Raw genomic sequence first — 21,310 nt, forward strand, 5'->3', positions numbered from 1 at the left:
AATATTAGTCTGAATATCGAGACCACATGAAGGAGAAACAGACATAAAAACCAAACATGTAAGTGTAACGTTAAACAAATAAATGTATGTTTAAAAAGCTACTGAAAGCAAAATCAGTGATGGTAGAGAATGTCCTTCATAATCATATATCAGTGCAAAGTGCACTGTAAAAATACATTTTAGTTTTAAAATTTTACATAAAATTAAAATTAAGAAAGGAATTCGTCATTAACATGACCCATGACAAGGCCATGATCTCGTAGAACCTTCTGTTGATGACGCAAGTCCTTTTGAGTCGACTGCGCTGTATGTCTTTTCCCCGAGCCTCGGTACATGCCACCCTCGCCTCTTTGCCGTAGGTGTTCTTCTCTTTCTCGTCTCTTCGCATCTTCTAGTTGACGTTTTTCTCTCTCAAGTCTAGACTCCTCTTCTAGCCGCAACTTTTCCTCTTCCTCCTTCAAAAAACATATGCTTATTTGTCACATGACTGTGAAGATTTTACCTTTCATTTATTGTGTTTATTTAAAGTCAGGCTTCAGCCTCTAACTCTATTTTTACAAATAAAGCTACCTTGGTAGTTAGACAGGGTTACACGCATATTTTTACCTTTGCATATATTCCAGTCCGAAACGTTTTTGTAAACGTAGAATATTTCACGGTTTTCCGCCACCGCTCAGATTGTACCACTAAAGCTTTTCGAAAATGACTGCCAAACTGTAACTTTTTCGAAAGTGCGGGAAGAAAGCTTAGCTTTCTGAAAAGGGAACATCTCCACAGTTCTCAGTGCTGTCAGAACGAAGAAACGGTGGGGGTAAGTTACGTTTCGCGGACATGGTATGTATGCAATTCAAGCATGCGTAGAACTGAAATTTTGAATCATATAGGAAACGTAGTCATTGATAGGGCACTTGTCATCCATAGATAGAATGAAAATATCCAGATACATGAAGAACTGAACTAAACGCGGCCAAAAAGCCCAATACTTTCAACTATTCTGGCAAAAACAAAAAAGATATGAGTTACTATGAGCTATTACTAAGAGTTATTCGCGCAATGAATGCTCATGAAAAAAAATCTTTCAGAGAGGAAAAATAGAAGAATATATTCTTGCTTTTATGAGATGTAGCCAACCCGGTGCAACAGTCACCTTTTTTCCATTAATTTTTACATTATGAGATATTTCGAATGTGATAGTACCATGATAGTACTAAATATCATTTAAATTTTGCTTGAAATAAAATGTCAGTTTGGTAGAATTTATCAATGTAGTTATTCGTTTAAGGTCAGGTAAGATATAAACTGCCAACAAGATAAATGAAAGCCCGAAATTGCATATGCAAACTCGTATCTTTTGAAGTGACAACATTCCCAGATCTGGCGCTACAAGTGAACGCAATATTACCATCCTTTTGGCTATCCTTTGCCTCGCCTCTTGCTTTCTGTCAATGACTCGTTGGCGTCTTAATGCCTCCCAATGATAAGCTGCCATCCCTTATTATTTCTCTCCTCTTTATTGTTAATAATAACGTGTTCTGAATAAACGGATTTCTTTCACATTTCTTAATCGATGCAGTTTTGATTAAGGTATGAGTCTTTACAGCTGAAACATATATGCGTGATGAAATATGTCTTCAAATCTGACGTCACATTAAGCACAGCAGTATCAAAGGTTTTCATTTTCGGTTCAACGGCAGGACTCACAAGGATTATGAGGAGTCGGTGGTCCAGGCAAATTTGTGAACAACTCGCGCACATTTATTTTTACGAAATTTCTAAAACTTTTTTAGAAGATTTTGTTTTTCCAATTTGCTACTTCAAATCAGGCACTGCACACAAAACCAAAAATAGGAGGGCTGGGAAGGGCTTGCCGAAAAAATTTTTTAAGATCAGAAAAAGTCCCTTAGAAAATACCTGCTTGTTTCCACTTACTATTTATAAACAGTCCACTGGTTGCGCTGTGCCTGCTTAAAATTTCCATATAGCTTTAAAATATTTTTTTGAAACAAATATTTCTAAAATGTATTATGCTTAAAGTTTCAATTCTGAAAAATGTTATTTTTTGCCGACTACAGGCTTTGCTGAGAGGAACTATGCCAACTCTACAAGAAACTTAGACAGCGAAACTCCAGAAATATTTCCAAAAATTTTAATACAACGCTTTATAAAAATGATTGTATCCAGTGGAATTTTCAAAAATTCGATATTTCGTACAGGTACTTATCAACTGAGAAACCTCTATCAATGTACCTTTGACCACCCACACCGCCCCCCCCCCGTCCCCCCACCCCAATCTTACCACTTTGGCTACACTACAGCTCTAACAAAGCGCACAGCACAGTTTATTGCTACAGATCTTTCAGCTATAGACCCTTTGCTGACACCCCTCATGTAAAAAGGCACTAAGTAACTCTGATTTATATGAATTATTGCAATTGGAAGTCAAGAAGTAATTCGCTGTAAAAAAGCCAAACCTGTTGCCGAATTTGATGCAGGATCGCCTCTTGCCTTCTAGCAATTGTTCTGGCTTTTCTTTGTGCTTCCTGGTGATAAGCTATGTGTGTGCAAGTAGGCATTTCAGCTGCTCTTGGATGGCCTAGCCACTTGATACTTTGCTTGTGTTGGGAGACACTTAAATACGTTCTTAACTTAATCTAATGCCTGATACTGATCTTGCAATAAAGTCATAGGAAGCTCTTTTTGATCTATCCAGATCTAGCTTACGACGGCTTTGCTTTTTTGCCTTTCTATGACCAGAACTGTTGCCCTGATTTGTTTGGCGCATGGGATTATCGTTGCTATAATAACCATCAATACTGATTGTTATATATGACAATAGTCTATTGTTACTTTGTCCAAAACTTAAAACCGTAGATACGTGTAGGGAATATTGATATGAAAGTATACGACTTCCGGTCTAAATTCTCTGTGTCTTTGGTCATGCTGAATAACGAAAGGAGGGAAAGGAGGAGGGGGACGTCAATCCATGCTATGCAATGTCGTCGGAGCGAAATTCATATTGTGGGCGGGGGGCTGCTCATTGAATTCCTTCTCATTCAGGACACTGTTATAAAGGAAACATACTCCAGTCACTCCCAGCCCCCCCGGTTCCGACGGGCCGGCTATGTCAATGCCTCTCAGCAAACCTGTAAAACATTTTTAGAAAGTTGCTGAAATATCGGCAAAATATTAATAAATTCCCAAATGGTACGACGGGGAAAGCGTTGAATATAATGATAATGGCAACAATTATGTTCAAAGCTCACAAGATACTGTACTTTTTAAGTGGCCAAAGGCCCCACAGCCCCAACAGCTCCCTTGTTCCGCGGCGCGGTGTCTGTGTTATGAAACAATTATTGCTACTATTTTATATACAGTACTGTGTCATTGTTCAATTGTTGGTTGACTTTTGGCAACATTTTTACGCTAATAGATATTTAGAATGAAGAACAGCCCAGATTTATATTTTATTAAATGCAAAATGTTGACACTTGCTTTCCTAAAAATGCATGGATTAAGATGAAAAGGTTCATAAGAGCCAGTTTTTAAAGTTTTAAAATATTAAAGATCCCAGCCCTTTTTATTATTTAGTTTCCGTAGGGAAACGAAGGGGGAACTACAGTATATTTGACGTCATCAATTTCTATCACAGTTTCCATGAATGGTTGCGATCCGGAAACAGTAACAGCAATGAAACCATTTGTCATGGGTCTCGAGGTGAATGAGGTGAACTTATTAAGAGAGCAAGCTTCCTCAATAAGATGACTTGTACTTTCCCAAACAAAATTGTTATGCCATGGCGGTAGATTTCCTGCCATGTCCAAATTTTTAGGAAGAGAGCTCCCTTAGTTTTGCATCAATCTGTATTTCAAGATGGAAAATCAAACAGAAGCAGGAGGTTTTTGGGCTTGCAGCCGATGCACCTATCATAACCGCCATGAAAAAACGAAGTGTGATATGTGTGAATGCATACGACCTGATGCCAAGCTTAGGCCATTGGCTCGAGAGGATGCTACAAACGAATCAGTATTGTTAAACCCAGAACAAAGTCAAAAGGAAGGTAATCAAGAATTTCCAATAACCATAGATTGCGATTTTTTGCCAAGAGGTGGTGGTATATCTAAACTTACTAACGGGATTGCCAAAGGAGTGAAAGGTAAGTTAAGTGCCGAATTCATTATAAGACAAGTAAATAACAACCCACTGGAATTTACTTTGACTTTTAAGTTTTTCCATTATTTTAATTAATTTTAAAAAATTATCCTGAACAAGTCCCTTAAATGATTAGCTTCTATAAAAAACAGTAAAATTAACTTCGCTCCATCACTTGAGCCGGGTTGGTGTGGAGCCGCAGGTCTCAGGCTGGACTTGCTACAAGTCTAAAGTTCCTAAAATATAAATTGTTTTTAAAATACTCATTTATTAAGTTGTTTTGAAGAGCTGAATAGCATTAGATAGCGCTTTTTATGATTTAGAACAACATTTTAGGCCTTGTTAGGAATTCAACAGTTTTAAAAATGAGATTCTCTAATGTTATTGCTAGCAGACGAAGTCTTATCGTAAAACTACCCTGTCATTTGGAGTCAGAATGATAAATCAATCTTTTTCTAGTTATACTTGATTGAATTTAACAATAAACGTTCCATATTTTATAAAAAACAAACGTAACAAACCTTCCTTTGGCAGGCCTCCGTTCGCTGCTATTGTCATTCCTCTGATGGATCCGAATTACCGCGCGGTACAAGATAGTTAATGATAACCAAACATTGTATCATTACATCACCATTAAAGGCAGCATATTTAAATATCCCTACCCTAGCAACAGTTTGAAGCTAATAATAATCTCCGTGGCTCCGAGCAGGCAGAAATTAGACAAGCCTGCTCCGACTTTTAACACAGAACGTTATTTTCAGAATTTCTTCTGACCTTAAAAATTCGAAGGTCATCCAGCTGTAGGTCAAAATTCACGCGCGCACGTCCGCAGGTCAATTGTTTCTTATCTCAGACTTTCAGATTCAAAAATTCTTATCTCAAACCTGTTGAGAAATTTACTCTCTTGTTTTCAAAAAGTAATAATAATAATGGAAACATTTCATTTTCAATCCAACTTGAGCTACAATTACAAATCTCACTATTACAAGGTAATTTACAAGAGTGTGTAAAAATAAGAGAAGAAGAAAACAATGATTAATTAAAATAAAAGTAAAACTGGATTTGTCCATTATTTATTTCTCATAAAATATAAAAGTGTACAAATAAAAATCATGGGAAGTTCTTTTTTCTTTTTTTTCTTTTTTCAAAATTCTTTTTTAAAAATCCATACATACATATCTTTTAAAATACAGCAACAGGTTACAAAAGATGAAATAAATTACATACAATGAGAGAGATAGAGAACAAGAGAAAAATATAGATGATTTTACAAAACAAAGGAGATTTGCATGCAGGAATTTCTTAAAGGAGGAGCTCTCTCAATAGATAGACTAATCAAGGAGAGAGCACCCCCTGTGGTAACAATCTATTAATTTAGTATTTACACCACAGGCTACCCAGTTTGGCGATGAAGTAATGTTTCTGTTGTTGATCAAGTAAAAGAGTTTTGTACATGTCAAGAAAGGTTTGGCAAGATTTGTCTAATGGAAAGGTTGACAAACTCTACTGATTTGCACTTGTGCTTTGGATCTTTGATAAGAGGAGCATATTTATGGTGCTTCTGTTCTGTGTTACACAAGAGATTGGTTTGAAATCCTACTGTTAGCACCAAGACAATGCTATTGCTTTTAATCTTAAGAAGTAGAACAGGCCATAGTGAATCACCGATTATGATGGAAAGTCAGGTATACAATTATATAAAGTAGAGACATTTATTGATTTCAAGGATGAAGCTAGAAAGCCATTTATGTGCAATGACCTTGGTCCAAATGTACCTTATAACCAGAAACAACATGGACTAAGGTTACTTGAAAGAGGACAAAACTGACAATCAGATGTTAAACTCGTGTTCCACTTACATAAGTTTTTACGAACAGGAAGGTTGTTATTAAGATATTTGATTGCAAAGTTGTAAATATTGGTAAGCAGACTACTTTTTACTATGGCCAATTACCATTTAGCTGTTTAAGGTAGTAATTTAGCATGTTTGAAAGCCTTGCACTTTGTGATGGTAGGTTGCACATTAGATGTTCTTTGTTATCAAAGCAAAAGACTTTAGATATTATTTATTCGTGTAAAGGATAAATGATGAACTTTAGATGTTCACAAGCCTTGTAGTAAAGGATATCTGTCTTACGATCTTGTTGAAACTGTTCTTACGTATCTTAAGTGTGCAACATCTGGTCTTCTTGTAGTTCTCTAATGTCATTGAAGGGTCTACATCGTAATATCTTTGCATGTTCTTGTATGTCTGAATCCTGATCAACCAAGTCTTTGATAAACAAGGCTTGATAATTGTAGTCTTTGCAAATGAACCTTATATTTTAAGTCTCTTAATTCCGCTATCATACTTATTCCCCTTCTCTGCCTCTTTTGATATTTTGGATGTCTTTCTAAAATAAGAGTGCCCATAAGACATAATTTTATTCTTTGTGAAATTTTATTCTTTGTGAGGGCTTTGTGAAATCCAAGTATACAGCATTGATTGGTAGAGTATCACCTAGAAGCTTTGTCCAAGTATTGATCATATGAAAAAGCTGCTTCACAAAATCCTTTGCTAAGAATGGATGTCAGACTTACTGGTCTGTAAATGATGCTTTTGCCTTTTTCCCCATTTGTAGATAGGAGTAACCTTTACTTTTTTCCATTCACTAGTAGGTACTGCCCCTTCCTTCTATACCTTTCTTGTATAGAATCACGGGTGGCTTCTTCAGTTGGTTCCTTGATTCCTTTAATGAATTTGGATGAATTCCAGATTTACCTGGGTTTTCAACTTGCCAGAACTACATCAACTTCTTGTTAGTTTATGACAATATCTGGTTCTAATTATGCCTTGTTACAACTGAAGGTAAATATTTAAATATTTAAAGAGTTTGTGATGCTTGCAAAAATGTCTTTAGGTTCGTTTTTGCTTAGAAAAGTTGTCACTGCTGTGAACTTTTACTGCTTCACTCACAAGACTCTAAAGATTTTCCCTCCAAAGCACAGCTGAAAATAAAATTATGTGTCCTATTTCAGCATAGTTTTAATTTCATTTTCATTTTTTGCTAGTTAAGTTTCCTCTGTATCATCAGTTCTTGGCCAATCTGTACACAAGGCAATGGTCTGGAAAAGGAATCCTGTCATCCTTTCTATTCTATCTGCCAAGTGGATGTTTTTTCAATATAATGTATACATACTTCTTTTTAGTATCCATTATAAACTTCCAAGCAACACAACCATTATAGTCTTTGAAGGAACACAAATATATCAAACTGTTTAATTATAAAATTCTATAAATGCTTTGAATATAGAGTTTTATTTTCCTTGGCACAAATGAAGTTGTAATCAAAATAGTTTTAGAATATGTACACATGTATCCTTTACATACAACAACTGAACATATTTTTTTGTACAGGTAAAATTTGGAGTTGTCGTGTATGCACACTAGAAAATCCAATATCAAATCTATTTTGTGGGGCTTGCAATGAAGGAAAACCAAGCAAAGAAAAAAAGCCTGCAAGACCACCTCCACCCAAGAGCAAATCAGAAACAGACAAACAGTTTGAATTAACAAGAAAATTGCAGAGGCAAACAAGTAACAAAGTAGAAACTATCAGAGAAGATGATGAAACCAAGGCATTAAAAGAATGGAAAAACATTGTTTCAATATGTACAGAGGTAAGCACAATGAAACTGATTCAGTTCATAGACTTGTCATGAGAGGCTTGCTTTGTGCTAATGGTCACTAAACAATGTTTAAATAGATCTTCAAATACTAGATGGCCTAATGATAGAAAGATGTAGTCAGAAAATTAATTTCTATATATGGTGGTTCCACCTTTAAATCTAATTGTTCCAAACATGTTGTCATAGGTTGTGATATTTTTATGATGTTTTGATGAATTAGTCCTGCAAGGCTAAAGATTGAATTTAATATGCAGGAAATTCTTATGTAGAGGCAGTCTTTGCAGTGAGACATGAATGCATGAAATATGCCTTTGCATGAGTTGAAAATCATGCCAATAAAAGTAAAAAGTTTTCAAGCAACTTTTTGCGTGACTATAACCAGAGTCTACTGTAAGTTATTTTTGTAAACATATTTTATTTAAACAGGCAAATGTGCCATTTGTCGATGATTCATTTCTACCAAATGAAAAATCTTTGGGGAGAAAATCAACTAAAGTTAAACAGTGGAGACGACCTCATGATATTAAGTCTGATGCTGGTAGTGGTGTGCCATGGGTTGTTTTTAGAGACCCAAGGCCTACAGATATAGCACAAGGAGTCCTTGGGAATTGCTGGTTTGTGTGTTTTCATCTTTTGTTTATTATCAATTGCTGCACAAAACATATAAAAACACACATACATTATTTTTACACAAAATTCGATTTTATGACAAGAATGGCCTCAGTTAACATAAGAGAGGTAAAACCAAACTGCTGAAACCTGTTTCTCTCTCAAAAAGAAATTAGCAAAGGAAACTAGTAGCTATATTTGTGCTGTTAGTCGAATACTTTAGGTGATAATTCATTAACATACCTCTTGGATGCTGATCCTTACCTCAGTCCTTACCATTTGTATGGTTTTGTTTTACAACCACATACTGAGAGGTATGTTGGTGCATTAGTGCCAATACTGTCATAAATCTAAAAGAAACCTATGTATTATCTAGGCTATGTGTCACATTAGAGAACATATGAAGAACAACATTTCTTTTGAAAAACTGATTTCACTGTGAAAACTGGTATCAAAAATTTTCAGTGCAGATGTTTTGCTACCAATTACAATTATTTACACTTTCATTGCTTCTAAAATTTCTTTGTATAGTATGCCAGTTATTATTCTATGGTGCCAAATAAATGCAGACAGCCTATGCCTTTTTCAACACAGATGCTTTTTCAACACTGAAGCCAATGTTTATCAATTTTTGTAAATCCTTTTCATAATATGAAAATATAAAAGGCATTCAAAGCTAACTTTGAATATTATCATACTCTTTTGTGTACCCATTTCTATAACAATTTTTTTCAAAATAGCATCTTTTTTAAGAAAATAATATGGCACCAGGATAAATGGAAGTCAAAACCAATTTATTTGGTTTTCTAAAAAGTTAAAACAGAGGACTTTTATCATAATTTTGAATGATTTTCTTCTTTTGAGGATACATTTTATTAGTAAATTGTTAATTTTTCAGGCTTCTGAGTGCTCTAGCAGTCCTTTCTGAAAGGCCAGAATTGCTGGAAAGAGTAATGATTACCAGAGAGGTGTGTTTTTTTAATAAAATGAGAAATTGGATTGATCATGCCACTGGTACATATGATCATTGATGTTAAAATTTGATTATCACTACATGCCTGATAATGTGAAATTTAAGGGCATGCAGGACTGGTTGTCATAATGTGACAATTATGCCTGTCATGTGCTTGTGTTTTTCTGATTGGCCTATTTCAATCCACAACTGGGTATGCATTTTCCTTTGTGTTCTTTCGGACCCTTATTCTGACATTTTATACTCTAAGAAGTGTCAGGCGAAAAAGTTTTTAGCAGTATGTTGTGAAATGTTTTCATTTTTCAAAGCCATTTTCAATGCTTATAATTGTTACATGTGATAGCATGCAGTACCATGCAATACCATACAGTGAGGTGCAATGACATGATGTCAGTAAACATTTTGACATTTTGCCAATCTTCAGACATCAAAGTCTAGTATGAGCTATAAATAGTCTTGAAATTAATGTTGAAGTCCTAAATAATATATTATCTTTGTCCAACAGGTTTGCCGCGAGGGGGCATACCAAGTCCGTCTATGCCGGAGTGGGAAATGGGAAGTTGTTTTGGTAGATGATCTGCTGCCCTGTGATGCTAAAGGGAATCTTGTTTATTCACAGGTTGGAGCAGATTTTAAACATTTTTTCTTATTCTGGACTAAAGTTATTGTTGTATTAATCGTCATAATCATCATGGCAAACTCTAGTCTACTGTCTTTTACTGATTTGCTTACATTCATTCTTCCATTATTCATTCTGGTTATCACTGTTGGAGATCTGTTTTGACCTGTTGTTCTGAAACTAAAACTGACAAAAACATTGCAGATCTGTTATGCTTTTTGAGTCAAATAAAGATTGGTCACAAGAGAAACCTTCTGAATTGGTCAAATGGAGCAAAACTTATATGAAAATAGCTCACTATGAGATCTCTCTATAGCTTGTGTTTCCATGTTGCTGTTGCCACAAATGCTCTCTAAGGTTGAAAACTTGCATACGGGAGAAGCTTTTTATCCACGATCAGTCAAAACAAGGAGGCAGCAGAATGGATTTTCTCTCCCAAGCTAGTATTGATATCCATCTGGATATGAATTCTTTTCTTAGGTATAATTTATCATGCAGTTGTGAAATGTTTTTCATACAAAATCTTTCTTGACTTGATACTTTTGATTGATTTACCCTTCATTTAATTTTGTCCTTTTATTTAGGCAAGCCGGAATCAGTTGTGGGTACCGTTGATAGAAAAAGCTGTAGCTAAACTTTATGGTTCTTATGAAGCTCTAGTTGCTGGTCGTGCAATTGAAGGCCTAGAGCTGATGACAGGATGCCCATGTGAAAGCATCATGCTGAAAAGTATGTAAATCCTACGAACATGTGCTGTGCTGTACTTTGTATACTTTGTTTACTTTGTTGTGTCTTGTTTGTTTTATTTTGTTGCCTTTGTAAATAATGACATGTTGTGTTATATGTTTGTTATATTTTTGTTTTATGTTTGTTTTATGTTTGTGTATGTTTGTGTATGTCATGTCATGTCATGTCATGTCATGTCATTGGTGCATTACTACACTTTACAAAGATGATTTTTGTTCCTTCAATATTTTATGCTTTATGCAGAACACAGCCATTGAGCAACTGACGGTTGTTCGAATTTATTTTCTTCAAAACTCCTATGTTAATTTTTCTTTTTAACAATCACCCTTACTCTCAAGTTCCAGAATAATCAAGAATTTAGCTTTCTTATAGAAAGATTGTCAAAGAAGCAAAACTAGAGGCCTAACCCTTTGTTGTTTTTCAGTAAGGCCTGGAGAGGCAGTAGATGAACCAGTTGATGCTGACCTGGTTTGGGCAACGTTGTTAAGTGCAAAGGATGCAGGGTAAACAACTTTTTCCACGTGTGATGAATATTATTTCCTGCACGTATTGTTCAATCCAGTTTACTTAGCATTCATGTTCTTGAAACTGAACGAATGAAAACTCAATTATTTCGCCCCCAGCTGTAACTGCTGCGGAGTCGCTCAACCATCTTGTTTTTTATGATTTTGTATAGAATTGTTTCCTGTTCCTCTAGATTTATAATGGGAGCATCGTGTGGTGGTGATATTGACGATGAGGAACTTTTCGATTCATACAAGGCAGTGGGCCTGCAAGCTCAGCATGCGTACTCCGTTCTCGACGTGAGGGCTGTTGGCCAGAACAGGTACATTTTTTAAATTGAGTGTAGTGCCCCTAGAAACCGACTGAAATGCACTTAAGAACTAATTAGAAAAGGTAACGTCTTTGTTGACCGATCCGGGCGACAAATGGAACAAAAAATGTTCAAGCTTGCTACAAAGTTTTGAGACGACCTCATCTGACGATATGGTTGGCAACCTGGACAAAAATTGAGCAAAGTTTTTTTTGGCCATGTTTCTCGGTTAATTTGCCTAGTTTGGCCAAGGCTGAAAATAAAATTTCCTCGTGGTTACCATTACTGTTTCGTAATAATGTACATCAACAACGAGAACAGCTGCGCTGTAGTAGAAAATGTCATTTTTTTAACCATGAGCAAAGACTTTTAGAAGGAAATCCTTTTTCTCAGCTAAGGCTTAAATAATTTAGCTTTAAATGCTGATTATCTATTGATCAAGAAGGCAAAGATAGTTTATTTACTCTTTTCTTTAGCAGTAACGTCACGGTCACTTTTTCTTTTCGAAGCGCAATTCACATGACTTTATTTTTCTATTTTTAAGGCTGGTTCGATTGAGAAACCCTTGGGGGCGTTGCTCTTGGACCGGTGCTTGGTCAGACCATTCTGATGAATGGACCCCAGAATTACGTACAACTCTCATGGCCCACGGTGCTGAAGAAGGCGTTTTTTGGATATCACTGGAACATATGATGGAGTGAGTGAATGATTTTGCAATAAATTACGTATTTATATTGCCTCTTGTGATTTTAATACCTACAGTTGCAATTTTTGCTTTAGTTAACCTTCAAAAATAAAGAATTTAGGTCACACCAAGAGGAATGTCCAAGGTACCAAGCGATACGCGTCGCATTCTGATTATATGAAACCAATTTTTGTATGGTGAGTGGAGAGCCAATAAGTAGTTTCTAATACAATGCAAACATTGTCTTGATTGGAATTGTTAATTTCCTTTAAATTTGAATGTATATATATATATATTTGAATCGAGCGATTTTAGAAATATGAATGCAAAGAGTCACAAGGAAATCAGCCATATGAAAGATTATTGATACAGACCAGAAAATTTTACAGATATATCATTAGGCCGTAGAAGATATTCAATGGTTTCTGATATGGTCTGACGTTGTTTATGAAAAATAAAAACTAGCATTTTAGGTCTTTTTGTTGCTGCTTATGAATCTATATTCTATAGTTTTAAGCTACTTATTAATATATATTCTACTATGTTTGCGATTTCAGATATTTCGACTGCGTTGATGTTTGTAAAGTTCGCCCCAGTTGGAGCGAAGTTCGACTTGATGGGAAATTCTCTTGTGGTCAGGGAGAATTAGGCACAATCAGCATCCTTCACGTTTTCCAGCCAACTGATGTGGACGTCTGCTTGTTCCAAGAATCGAATAGGTAAATCATGTCACTTCTCCGGATAGAAATAAGGCTCTATGGGCAGCACAGGTCAATTTATTCAGTATAAGGTTGTGAGGGTGGCACTATCCCCTCTTATACATCTTTGCTTTGAAAATTTTTGCCATTGTGGAAATGGATTGAAATACTGTATTTTATTTAAGCATGCTCGTCCGCATAGCGTAAAAGGTTGGTAAGTGACAATTATATCCACGTGCGGATTGAAAAAAAGGTGAGAGGCAGAATGGCACATTTGATTAAGAAACGGCACAACTATGCCTCCTTGTGATATTTTACCTCATGAAAATTGCGGTGGGGAATAAACTCAACCCAATTCAAGCCAATAAAATCCAATCCAGTTATTTTCTTTCTTTCCTTCTTACATATTTATAATATGTAATTCGGATGAAGTATTATCTGCACTTCTTAAACTGTTTGCACTTTGTTTAATTTCATCCGCCGCTTTTCTTTGCTTTCAATTATTTTACTTATATCTATAAAAAATGTAGCTACAGCAAGACCTTGCATCAAAGAGGTCTGGTGTTGAGTTTGTGACGTAATAGCAGGTACAAATTTGTTCCTTTTCTAGCTAGATAACAACAGGCATGTTTTACGCACTTTTTTGTGTTAGCACGACTTTTTGACTATACGGTTTTTTCAGAGGATTTAGCGACGAATCGGCATCCCTCATGGACATAATGGTGGGTGTGTATGAAACAGCAGAGGGTGCTAGCCAGCCGCGCCCCCGTAGTCATGTTGCAAACAGCCCACGCAAGATTCGACAGTCTGTGGGGTGTAATGTGTTTCTTGAACCTGGTGCTTACATGTTAGGTATATATTATTAAATTTTACTTTATACAGTATGTCTATATTTTGTTTTAAAGCGAATAAGATAATGATTTTCAACAGCTTCAGATACTGGATCGTTGAAAACAAGATTTGAATTTTATACAGTAACCCACGCTTAAAGATTAATTCAATGTTGCATCATCAATGCAGCAATCAAGAATAATGATGAAAAATGTGTAATATAAGCTAGCTATATTGTTTAAGACAATTTGTAGTCATATCTGGCTAGAAGCGACTATGCAGATATTTTCTGCATTTAGTGAACTTGAAATCTCATCTTTAAGTTGATCGGCTTTAGAAGCGACCATCTAACGTAAGGAGAATCAACGCTCAATCGAGGGTGACATCATTTCTTTCTCTAGAAACAGTTAAAGATCTATCATGTATCGGATGAAAAACTACTCTCTTGTGTTATCTTCCTTATCAACTTTTCTTTCTTATAGTCCCATCTGCATTTAGCCACTGGCACACTGTACAGTCGAAAGTGGCGCCCCCACCCTATACGTTGACAGTGCATAGCTCGCAGCCAGTCTTCATTGAGCACAGCCCTGCCCCGCTACACACTCAAGCAGATGCTTTGTTTCTTCTATGTAGAAAACTTGGTAAACGTCATGAGGTTAGTATGGTTCCTGCTATTGTTTCATCCTATTGTTCAATTATTGTTTTGAATCAAATTTCAGATGCTGCTTTGCCATTGTTTGAAACTTTCCATCTTTGGCTCGACCTTATTTCCGAGTTTGACTCTATAAAGCCAATCTTCTTAAGGACGTAAGTCCTGCTCCCAGTTGAACAACCTGTTTTGGCCTCAAAAGTATTTTTTCGCACGTTTTTGGCTCCTGCCCTGCTCATTTTTTTGCATCCATTACGGAATATGGGCAAAAAGAACAGTGAGCCTCATATAAGCGGTGTCTACTTGGTCCTATTTGCTTTCATGTTTTTGCCATTTACTTTTGACCTAGGCAAGGCAATGTGCTTTGTTTAGGAAAGGCTTGCAATACCACTTGAAAAGAGTTGTCCTATTTTGCTATATACTTAGTGACACAGCATATACTTACTATTCATTATGTCTTGCAGGGTATATCAGAAGTGACTTGTTACTACATTTCTAAAGGAATGTCGGGATTAATCATAGCTGCAGAGAATAGAAGAAAGGACATGTTTCTCCAGCTGGATTGCAACTGTGTTGACAGTTTTAACGTTGTCTCGAGCAGGGGGACGTTGGAATCTCATGATGTTATACGTCCTTATCATAGGTGAGTTTAAATTCTCTCAAAGAAACGAAATTTCTCTTAACAGAGAAACAGTGACCTGCAAGGCCTGCCTACTAGTCCCATTTGCAGGGCTTATGAAATTATACTCTCTTCTGCATATAAATGACGTCAACATCTTGATACAAAGATAGGGCCTTGTATCTTATAGATTTCTTACAGAACTTTTATAGGAAGTCTCTAGTAAAGCCTGGTTTTCACTAAAGTCATAAGAATCGTATCGATCATAAGAAACATAATTTTTGAGTCCGTGTTGCTTATGTTCCTTATAATCCAAAGGAAAACGCCATCATAAAAATTTCTTAAGGATCGTAAGAATAGAAAATCCTTTGTTATCATAATGTCATAAGCAATGTGTGCGGAATTCAGGAAATTTTGTCACCTAACTCTCAAAACAAAGGAACATCCGGTCGTGAGGATCATAAAGATGAAAAAGTTTTTGATCTTTAAAGCCTGGTTTTCACTAGAGTCATAGGGTCGTTATGATCGTAAGAGCGTAATTTTAAGATTTTATGACGCTTATGATCAAGTGAAAACACCAAGAATCATAATCGTAAAATAATTAGCACTTGATTTTATCTCTTAAAATTCTTGACATAAGGATCGTAAAGATCAAAAACTTTAATCAATAAAGATAAAATCAAGTACTAATTATTTTACAATTATGATTCTTGGTGTTTTCACTTGATCATAAGCGTCATAAAATCTTAAAATTACGTTCTTACGATCCTTACGACCCTTATGACTCTAGTGCAAACCAGGCTTAAGGCTGTAGAACAAAACATGATTTAGGGTATGAGACAAAACAATGTCCCCTACTTTTCAGTATTGAGATGGAATTGTCTCTACTGCTGTCATTTATTGTTGCATTTCTTGCATTTTCCGAAACTGAAGAAAAATAAGCATAAACCTTCTTGATTAGGAAATTATTTCAACGCTTGTAAAAAGCTTCGAGTAAAAAATGAACCCTAGTTTGCTATTATCTGATCAGAAAAGCAATTCGATAATTGTATCAAATCATCATTTACGAATGTTCTGTTTTATTTTTCGAAATTATTTGAATCATTCCCAAACAGACTGGAAAATTTTCCTGAACTTTTTTAAATTCATGTTTCGTTCGTTGTATCCTTCGGAATTTTTCATGCAAAATCTAAAAGCGTATAATTTGACAATTACAATGACGATGCAATTGGGAGTATTACAGGCATGACTACACTGATCTTAACAAATACCAAAACTGTAGTACTAAAGGCAATACTAAAATGTTTTCAAGGTCACTCCTTAGGGAAAACCGGCTAGATCCGCTCAGTTTAGATCCTCCGGAATGCTGCTGCGATTAGAAATTTATCCCTTTAGATCAATGTATAGATCGTTATAAAGAAAAGCATCCTTGTCAAAGATCAATATAAAGATCGTTTTGTTGGACAAGCAAACTTTAGTTCTCTTTTAACGATTTCATTCTTGTTCCTTCCTTAAGAATTCTTTTTGTTTTTAAATTCTTTTTCGTTTTTTTGTTTTTTTACTTCAAAGCTCAGTAAGGTATCAAATTCAGTGATATACGATGCACAGCGTAAAAAGGAATGCGGAAATCAATATACTTCCTCTTTCTTACCAGGAGGATGTAATCTGCACTTTAAAACATTGCTAGGATTTTTTATGCTTTATTTGTTTGCATGCTATACGTTACGTTTGACAGTTCTGTTTTATTGGTCCTTTTAGACAAATTGTCATTCTTCTAACGCAACTGGAAGCCAATGAAGGATATTCTGTTTCACACAAATTAAGGTTTAGGATCACCAATGATAAAGGGACAGCAACCGAACCAGCAAGACCCCCTATAACCACTGAGCTCAAAGGACTCCACGAAGTTTTGCCTTTATGAATTTAATGGTTTACTAATTATCCTGATTATGAAAATAACCAATTTATGTATTTCTTTTTGCTTAGTTTGTTTAATTTGTTCCAGGGATCGAAGAGCGATAGCGTAATGATTTTTGTAATCTGTGAGCTATGAGGAGAACGGAGGAAACAAAACAATTTGTTTCGTTACGGTTAGAAAGGTTTTCTGAATTCCATTTACCCTGAGTTTTTCCTCCATTTTTTGTAGCCTTAGTTTTTGATCAAAACGTGTGACGTTATTTTGTACATTTCATTGTTTCACAGATATTATTTTGCACATAACTGTAAGATCGCCAATGCACTTGATTTCCATTAAGGTAGCAGGTGAATATTTTAGTAAGGTTTTCTTATTTTTAAATAGAGGGGTATTTTGATTTAAATATTACAGTACTGTAATATTGCGATAAATTTCTTAAGCAAAATTGTTTTTAGTTCTAAAAGAAAACTCAGGGATAGCAGAGAGAACAGAATATTTCTTCAATCTAAGGTGATTTTGAAGTGGGGGTGTTAAACCCTTTAAGAACTTGAGAAGATCCTTCTCTAAGTTTTTATCTTTCAGTATGTACCAATAACTAGGTCCTTTACCGTTGAAATGAAGCAAATACCGAGGCGAGGTAGTGACAGAGAGCCATATAACATAAGACGAAGCCTGTTTTTATAAACATCTGAGATTCGACCGACACTACCCCTACGTAACGCAAAATCAAACAAATTTTTATATCAATCAATGGCCTTAGGTTAATGTGTTTATGAAAAACGAAGTCAAACCAGAAGATTTAGCATTGAAGGTTTCCGTTTGGTATTTATTCAAGCTTTCAAGACTTTTGCAGTAAAACTTTCTCGGCCAGGAGATGGAATGATATGGGGTTTTGCTCCTAAGTCTTAAGTTACTATAGAATTTGATTCTTAAGTTCTGTACGACTTCAACATATCTTTTATTCTATATCGGTGTCCTTTCCGTGAGAACCATTATTTAGCAATCACTCCTATAAATACGCGTTATTATTTGTTAGAGGTGAGAAAACGATTACGAACTTGATAAACGTCTAATAAAGTGGTGTTCAGCGTACTTATACAATATAAAAGTTAGCTATATAATTTACATTTTTAGATATATGATATCGAAATTAACTTAACATTCTTACGTGTTTATTACAGGTATTGAGTGATACATGAACTGTAATGTTTTACGATTGTCTGGTATTTTCTCTAAAACTTCCTTCCATTCTACCCGTTTATCATTGGTATGTTTATTGCTCGGCATTTTTTCTTGGCCTCTAATCCTAGTTCGCCCCTAACGGTTAATCATTTAGAATGGTATAAATGACAATATCTTCTCATCTGTATTGAAAGGCAATATTTGTTGCTAGCTCTCTTACTACATGTATCTAGGAAGCAAGAATACCTAGGCAACTAACAGTAAAAAGCATTTCTGGTTGCTTCGAGTATTTCTTCTGGAAGTTCCCTCATCTAAACATTTCATGGCAGACTAGAGAATCATACAATTATTAGGTAGAGTTTAAGGAGAAAATGTAAGTTGAACTGATAAATGATTACTTGATTGAATACGGTGTTCCATGTTTGTAAGCATGCCAAAACCCATCTGGCCGAGATTTCGTTGCAAGCCCACTCAACTCGAGATTCAGGTCATGCCAAGGTTACAAGACGAAAGAAATATTGCCCTTGTCTATGAAGTACAAATCGATTTGTTGACCTCGGTTAAGTACCTAAGTGAAACCAGTGCTGTTTTTTCTATTGGTCAAGTAGTGATGTTTACTTTATAAACTTTAAAATTTGCAATAAAAATGAAAAGTAAACAATGGACACGCCCAAGTAGCAATCAAGAGTGGGCGCGAAATTGCTAGCAAAGTGGAAAAAGATTTACAAACCGAAGTCTGAAGACCAACGCGATACACCAAAAGCACCGTTCTTTGCATCACATTTCAAAGTTAATTACAGTCTGTTTAATATTAAGTGACGAGTGGTTCTATTGAAATGTTCTATGAAGCTTCAAGTTTCAGTGAATGAAAATGAATAGGGAAAAGAGGCTGCTGTGCTTAAGCTTTCAGAAGACCATCAGAGACATTCAGATGGTACGAAAACAAACAATTGATGAATCTTATAAGAATGTCTGGCAAAGCTGAGGTTGAGAGAGGGACATTAGCGTCAAAGGTAGGCTACAGATCTGGCTCAAAAGCAAGAATTACGTGTCAATATGGAGGTGAAAATGATTTTGTTGGCTATAGCAGTCTTTGTGATGGTGAGATTGTTTGTTTTATAAAAAATTTAATCTTGGTAGTCTATGTTGTTTTATATTTCAAGTTTTGATGTTTGGTAATTTTCAGCTCCTTGGAATGAAAGAAGTTTCCTGCCTTGTGCATTATAAATCGAGCGGGTTGAAATTTTTGCATTTTTTTAAAACTTGGGAGATTCTGTAAAAAATATATTTTCGTCCTAAAATAGACAGTTGTACTGCTAGAAGTATTTCGAAGAAAACATTCTTTTAAATAACCCAATCTTATCACCATTCTAAGTTTGATTTGGGCGATTAAAATACATTTTCTTGAATTTCAGTAATTTTATAGTACTTATATATAAAAATTTTGAAAAGAGGAAAATATATCATTTTGTTTTCAAAAGTGGGAAAGCGCACGTGGAACGCAATGCCGAGAACACAGTTTAGGGAAGCTGGTGAAAAAGCTTCAACGACGTGGATATTCCTTATTCAAAGAAGAATCCCTTGAAGCTATTCCTCAAGCCAAGGCCGGTTGCAACTCCTTACTGCTTTCTTCATACCGAAAACGATGTCCGCATGTTATGCGCATGACTGAAGACCCGGAACGGTTGCCAAGGTTCATCATGTCAGCAGTTTGTGAAAATTGTGACCCAAAATGCTGCGCAGTTACTTACTGGGCGCCAATCCTGAAGAAACAGCTCAGTGCGAAACTAAATCAGTTAGATGTATGGGTTTTAACTCAAGAAGAAGTAGTTGTGAGCTTCGCAGGGCCGTAGACTCTATGGCTATCGATTTTTAGCATAGTTTTAGCATTGTGTATAGAACGTTGTAGAATAATTGTTAAATTAAGGCCCAGGGCAAAAGAAAAACACGGACAAAGAACATAGAAAACACTTCTAAATTTGTTTATTTTTGAAGCGGGAGGTTTCCAACAAGGCCACTTGTTAAAAATCTCTTGCCACAAGAACTTGAACACCCCACCACTGCACAGCAGTGAATCGGTGCATTATGGAATCTTAGTTAATATGTTTAGCCTACGTAAATTAACATGAAATCTTGTCATTCTTTTGCTCATTGAAATCCAATATTGCAATTCGATTGTAATCATCCTTCCTTCAGACGATATTTGCATACAGCGACATTTCATATCGAAATAATATCAACTTTCTTCTCAATATGACAGTTGTAGTGCTCAGACTCCTAAATACTTCATTAATATTAATTGTTTCTCTTAAGAAATAACATTCAAAATATCAATATCATACGACCTACCGCTTTAACGAGTTTATTTTTCGTTGCATTTCCTCTTCCTTGCGAATCCATATTCAAATATCTCTCCACCATTACTCGTCCAATTTACTACCCACTGCACCTTGTTATGAACATAGGCACGTTTCTCAAAGAAAACAGCCACGGCATTGTCATTAAGGGTTAAGGTCTTTCATACAGAGGAATGCCTTCACTTTAGGCCATTCTTCACAAGCAAGCAAGCAAGCAAGCAAGCAAGCAAGTAGCGAGTCAAATGAAATCAACTACAAGGTGTCAGTGGTAGCATTTACAAAGATTGCTTCTTATTTGAAGGCAATAGCGCTTCGAGTGTTTGCAACAAAACCTCTCAAAGGAGTCAGAATGGCATGCATCGAGTATACGCGTCGTACTGGTTGAATTCCCTAGACACTCGAACAATTTGCGTGCATTTATTTCATCCTTTGTGGGCAGTGGGGACTCATATAAAGCATACCGGATTAAGACTTGAAGAAGGCGAAGTTGGAAAGGAATAAGTTAAAAATATTCCAAATAGATGGTGTCTTTTAAAGCGTTAAGCTATGCGCAGTTGGAATAGGGATAATGGGTTACCAAGTAATGGATTACGGAGAAGAAACAGAAGAGCATACGTCGTACGCTGGTTAAATAACACTATGTATTAATCTAGACAAATAATTCCTTTTAAAAAGCCTGGAAAACGATGTAGGCCTTGAAACGACTTTTCTACAAATGCAATTTCAAACTGAAAGTCTACATGAAAAGAAATGAATCTGAGCAGCAGCGATCAGGTCGCATTAGTTTACCGCAT

The 21,310-nt window shown here is 35.7% G+C and overlaps 2 protein-coding genes across 3 annotated transcripts; one reads left to right on the forward strand and one right to left on the reverse strand.

The window, feature by feature from the left end:
- Nucleotides 1-59: 59 nt before the first annotated feature.
- On the reverse strand, nt 60-2,791 carry LOC135686254 (uncharacterized). Its single transcript, XM_089109030.1, has 2 exons — nt 2,472-2,791; nt 60-455 (listed from the first exon to the last, which is right to left on the reverse strand). Exons 1-2 carry the CDS (start codon nt 2,571-2,573, stop codon nt 210-212), a joined length of 348 nt encoding a protein of 115 aa, XP_088965156.1. The 5' UTR covers nt 2,574-2,791; the 3' UTR covers nt 60-209.
- A 907-nt stretch (nt 2,792-3,698) lies between these two features.
- LOC135686480 (calpain-15) lies at nt 3,699-21,177 on the forward strand. 2 transcript variants are annotated; one of them, XM_089109021.1, is made up of 15 exons: nt 3,699-4,057; nt 7,547-7,809; nt 8,245-8,432; nt 9,326-9,395; nt 9,906-10,019; nt 10,604-10,748; nt 11,191-11,269; nt 11,464-11,592; nt 12,125-12,277; nt 12,823-12,984; nt 13,646-13,815; nt 14,277-14,449; nt 14,908-15,086; nt 16,821-19,260; nt 19,641-21,177. In XM_089109021.1, exons 1-14 carry the CDS (start codon nt 3,871-3,873, stop codon nt 16,981-16,983), a joined length of 2,175 nt encoding a protein of 724 aa, XP_088965147.1. In that variant the 5' UTR covers nt 3,699-3,870; the 3' UTR covers nt 16,984-19,260; nt 19,641-21,177. The 2 variants fall into 2 exon arrangements, with proteins under 2 accessions (XP_088965147.1, XP_065058796.2); XM_065202724.2 differs by having other exon boundaries at nt 3,702-4,153.
- Nucleotides 21,178-21,310: the final 133 nt, after the last annotated feature.

The sequence above is a fragment of the Rhopilema esculentum genome, chromosome 6 (genome assembly GCF_057945365.1).
Source record: "Rhopilema esculentum isolate cy_ngs chromosome 6, ASM5794536v1, whole genome shotgun sequence".
NCBI classification, from domain to species: Eukaryota; Metazoa; Cnidaria; class Scyphozoa; order Rhizostomeae; family Rhizostomatidae; genus Rhopilema; species Rhopilema esculentum.

What these genes read in the sequence shown, in the direction of transcription:
- LOC135686254 (XM_089109030.1), bottom strand. Translation starts at nt 2,573, where the DNA reads ATGCCTACTTGCACACACATAGCTTATCACCAGGAAGCACAAAGAAAA. An exon ending in TGCATCAAATTCGGCAACAG is followed by an intron (nt 456 to 2,471) that starts GTTTGGCTTTTT and finishes TGTTTTTTGAAG; the next exon opens with GAGGAAGAGGAAAAGTTGCG.
- LOC135686480 (XM_065202724.2), top strand. Translation starts at nt 3,871, where the DNA reads ATGGAAAATCAAACAGAAGCAGGAGGTTTTTGGGCTTGCAGCCGATGC. An exon ending in TTAAGTGCAAAGGATGCAGG is followed by an intron (nt 11,270 to 11,463) that starts GTAAACAACTTT and finishes CTGTTCCTCTAG; the next exon opens with ATTTATAATGGGAGCATCGT. An exon ending in GTTATACGTCCTTATCATAG is followed by an intron (nt 15,087 to 16,820) that starts GTGAGTTTAAAT and finishes TGGTCCTTTTAG; the next exon opens with ACAAATTGTCATTCTTCTAA.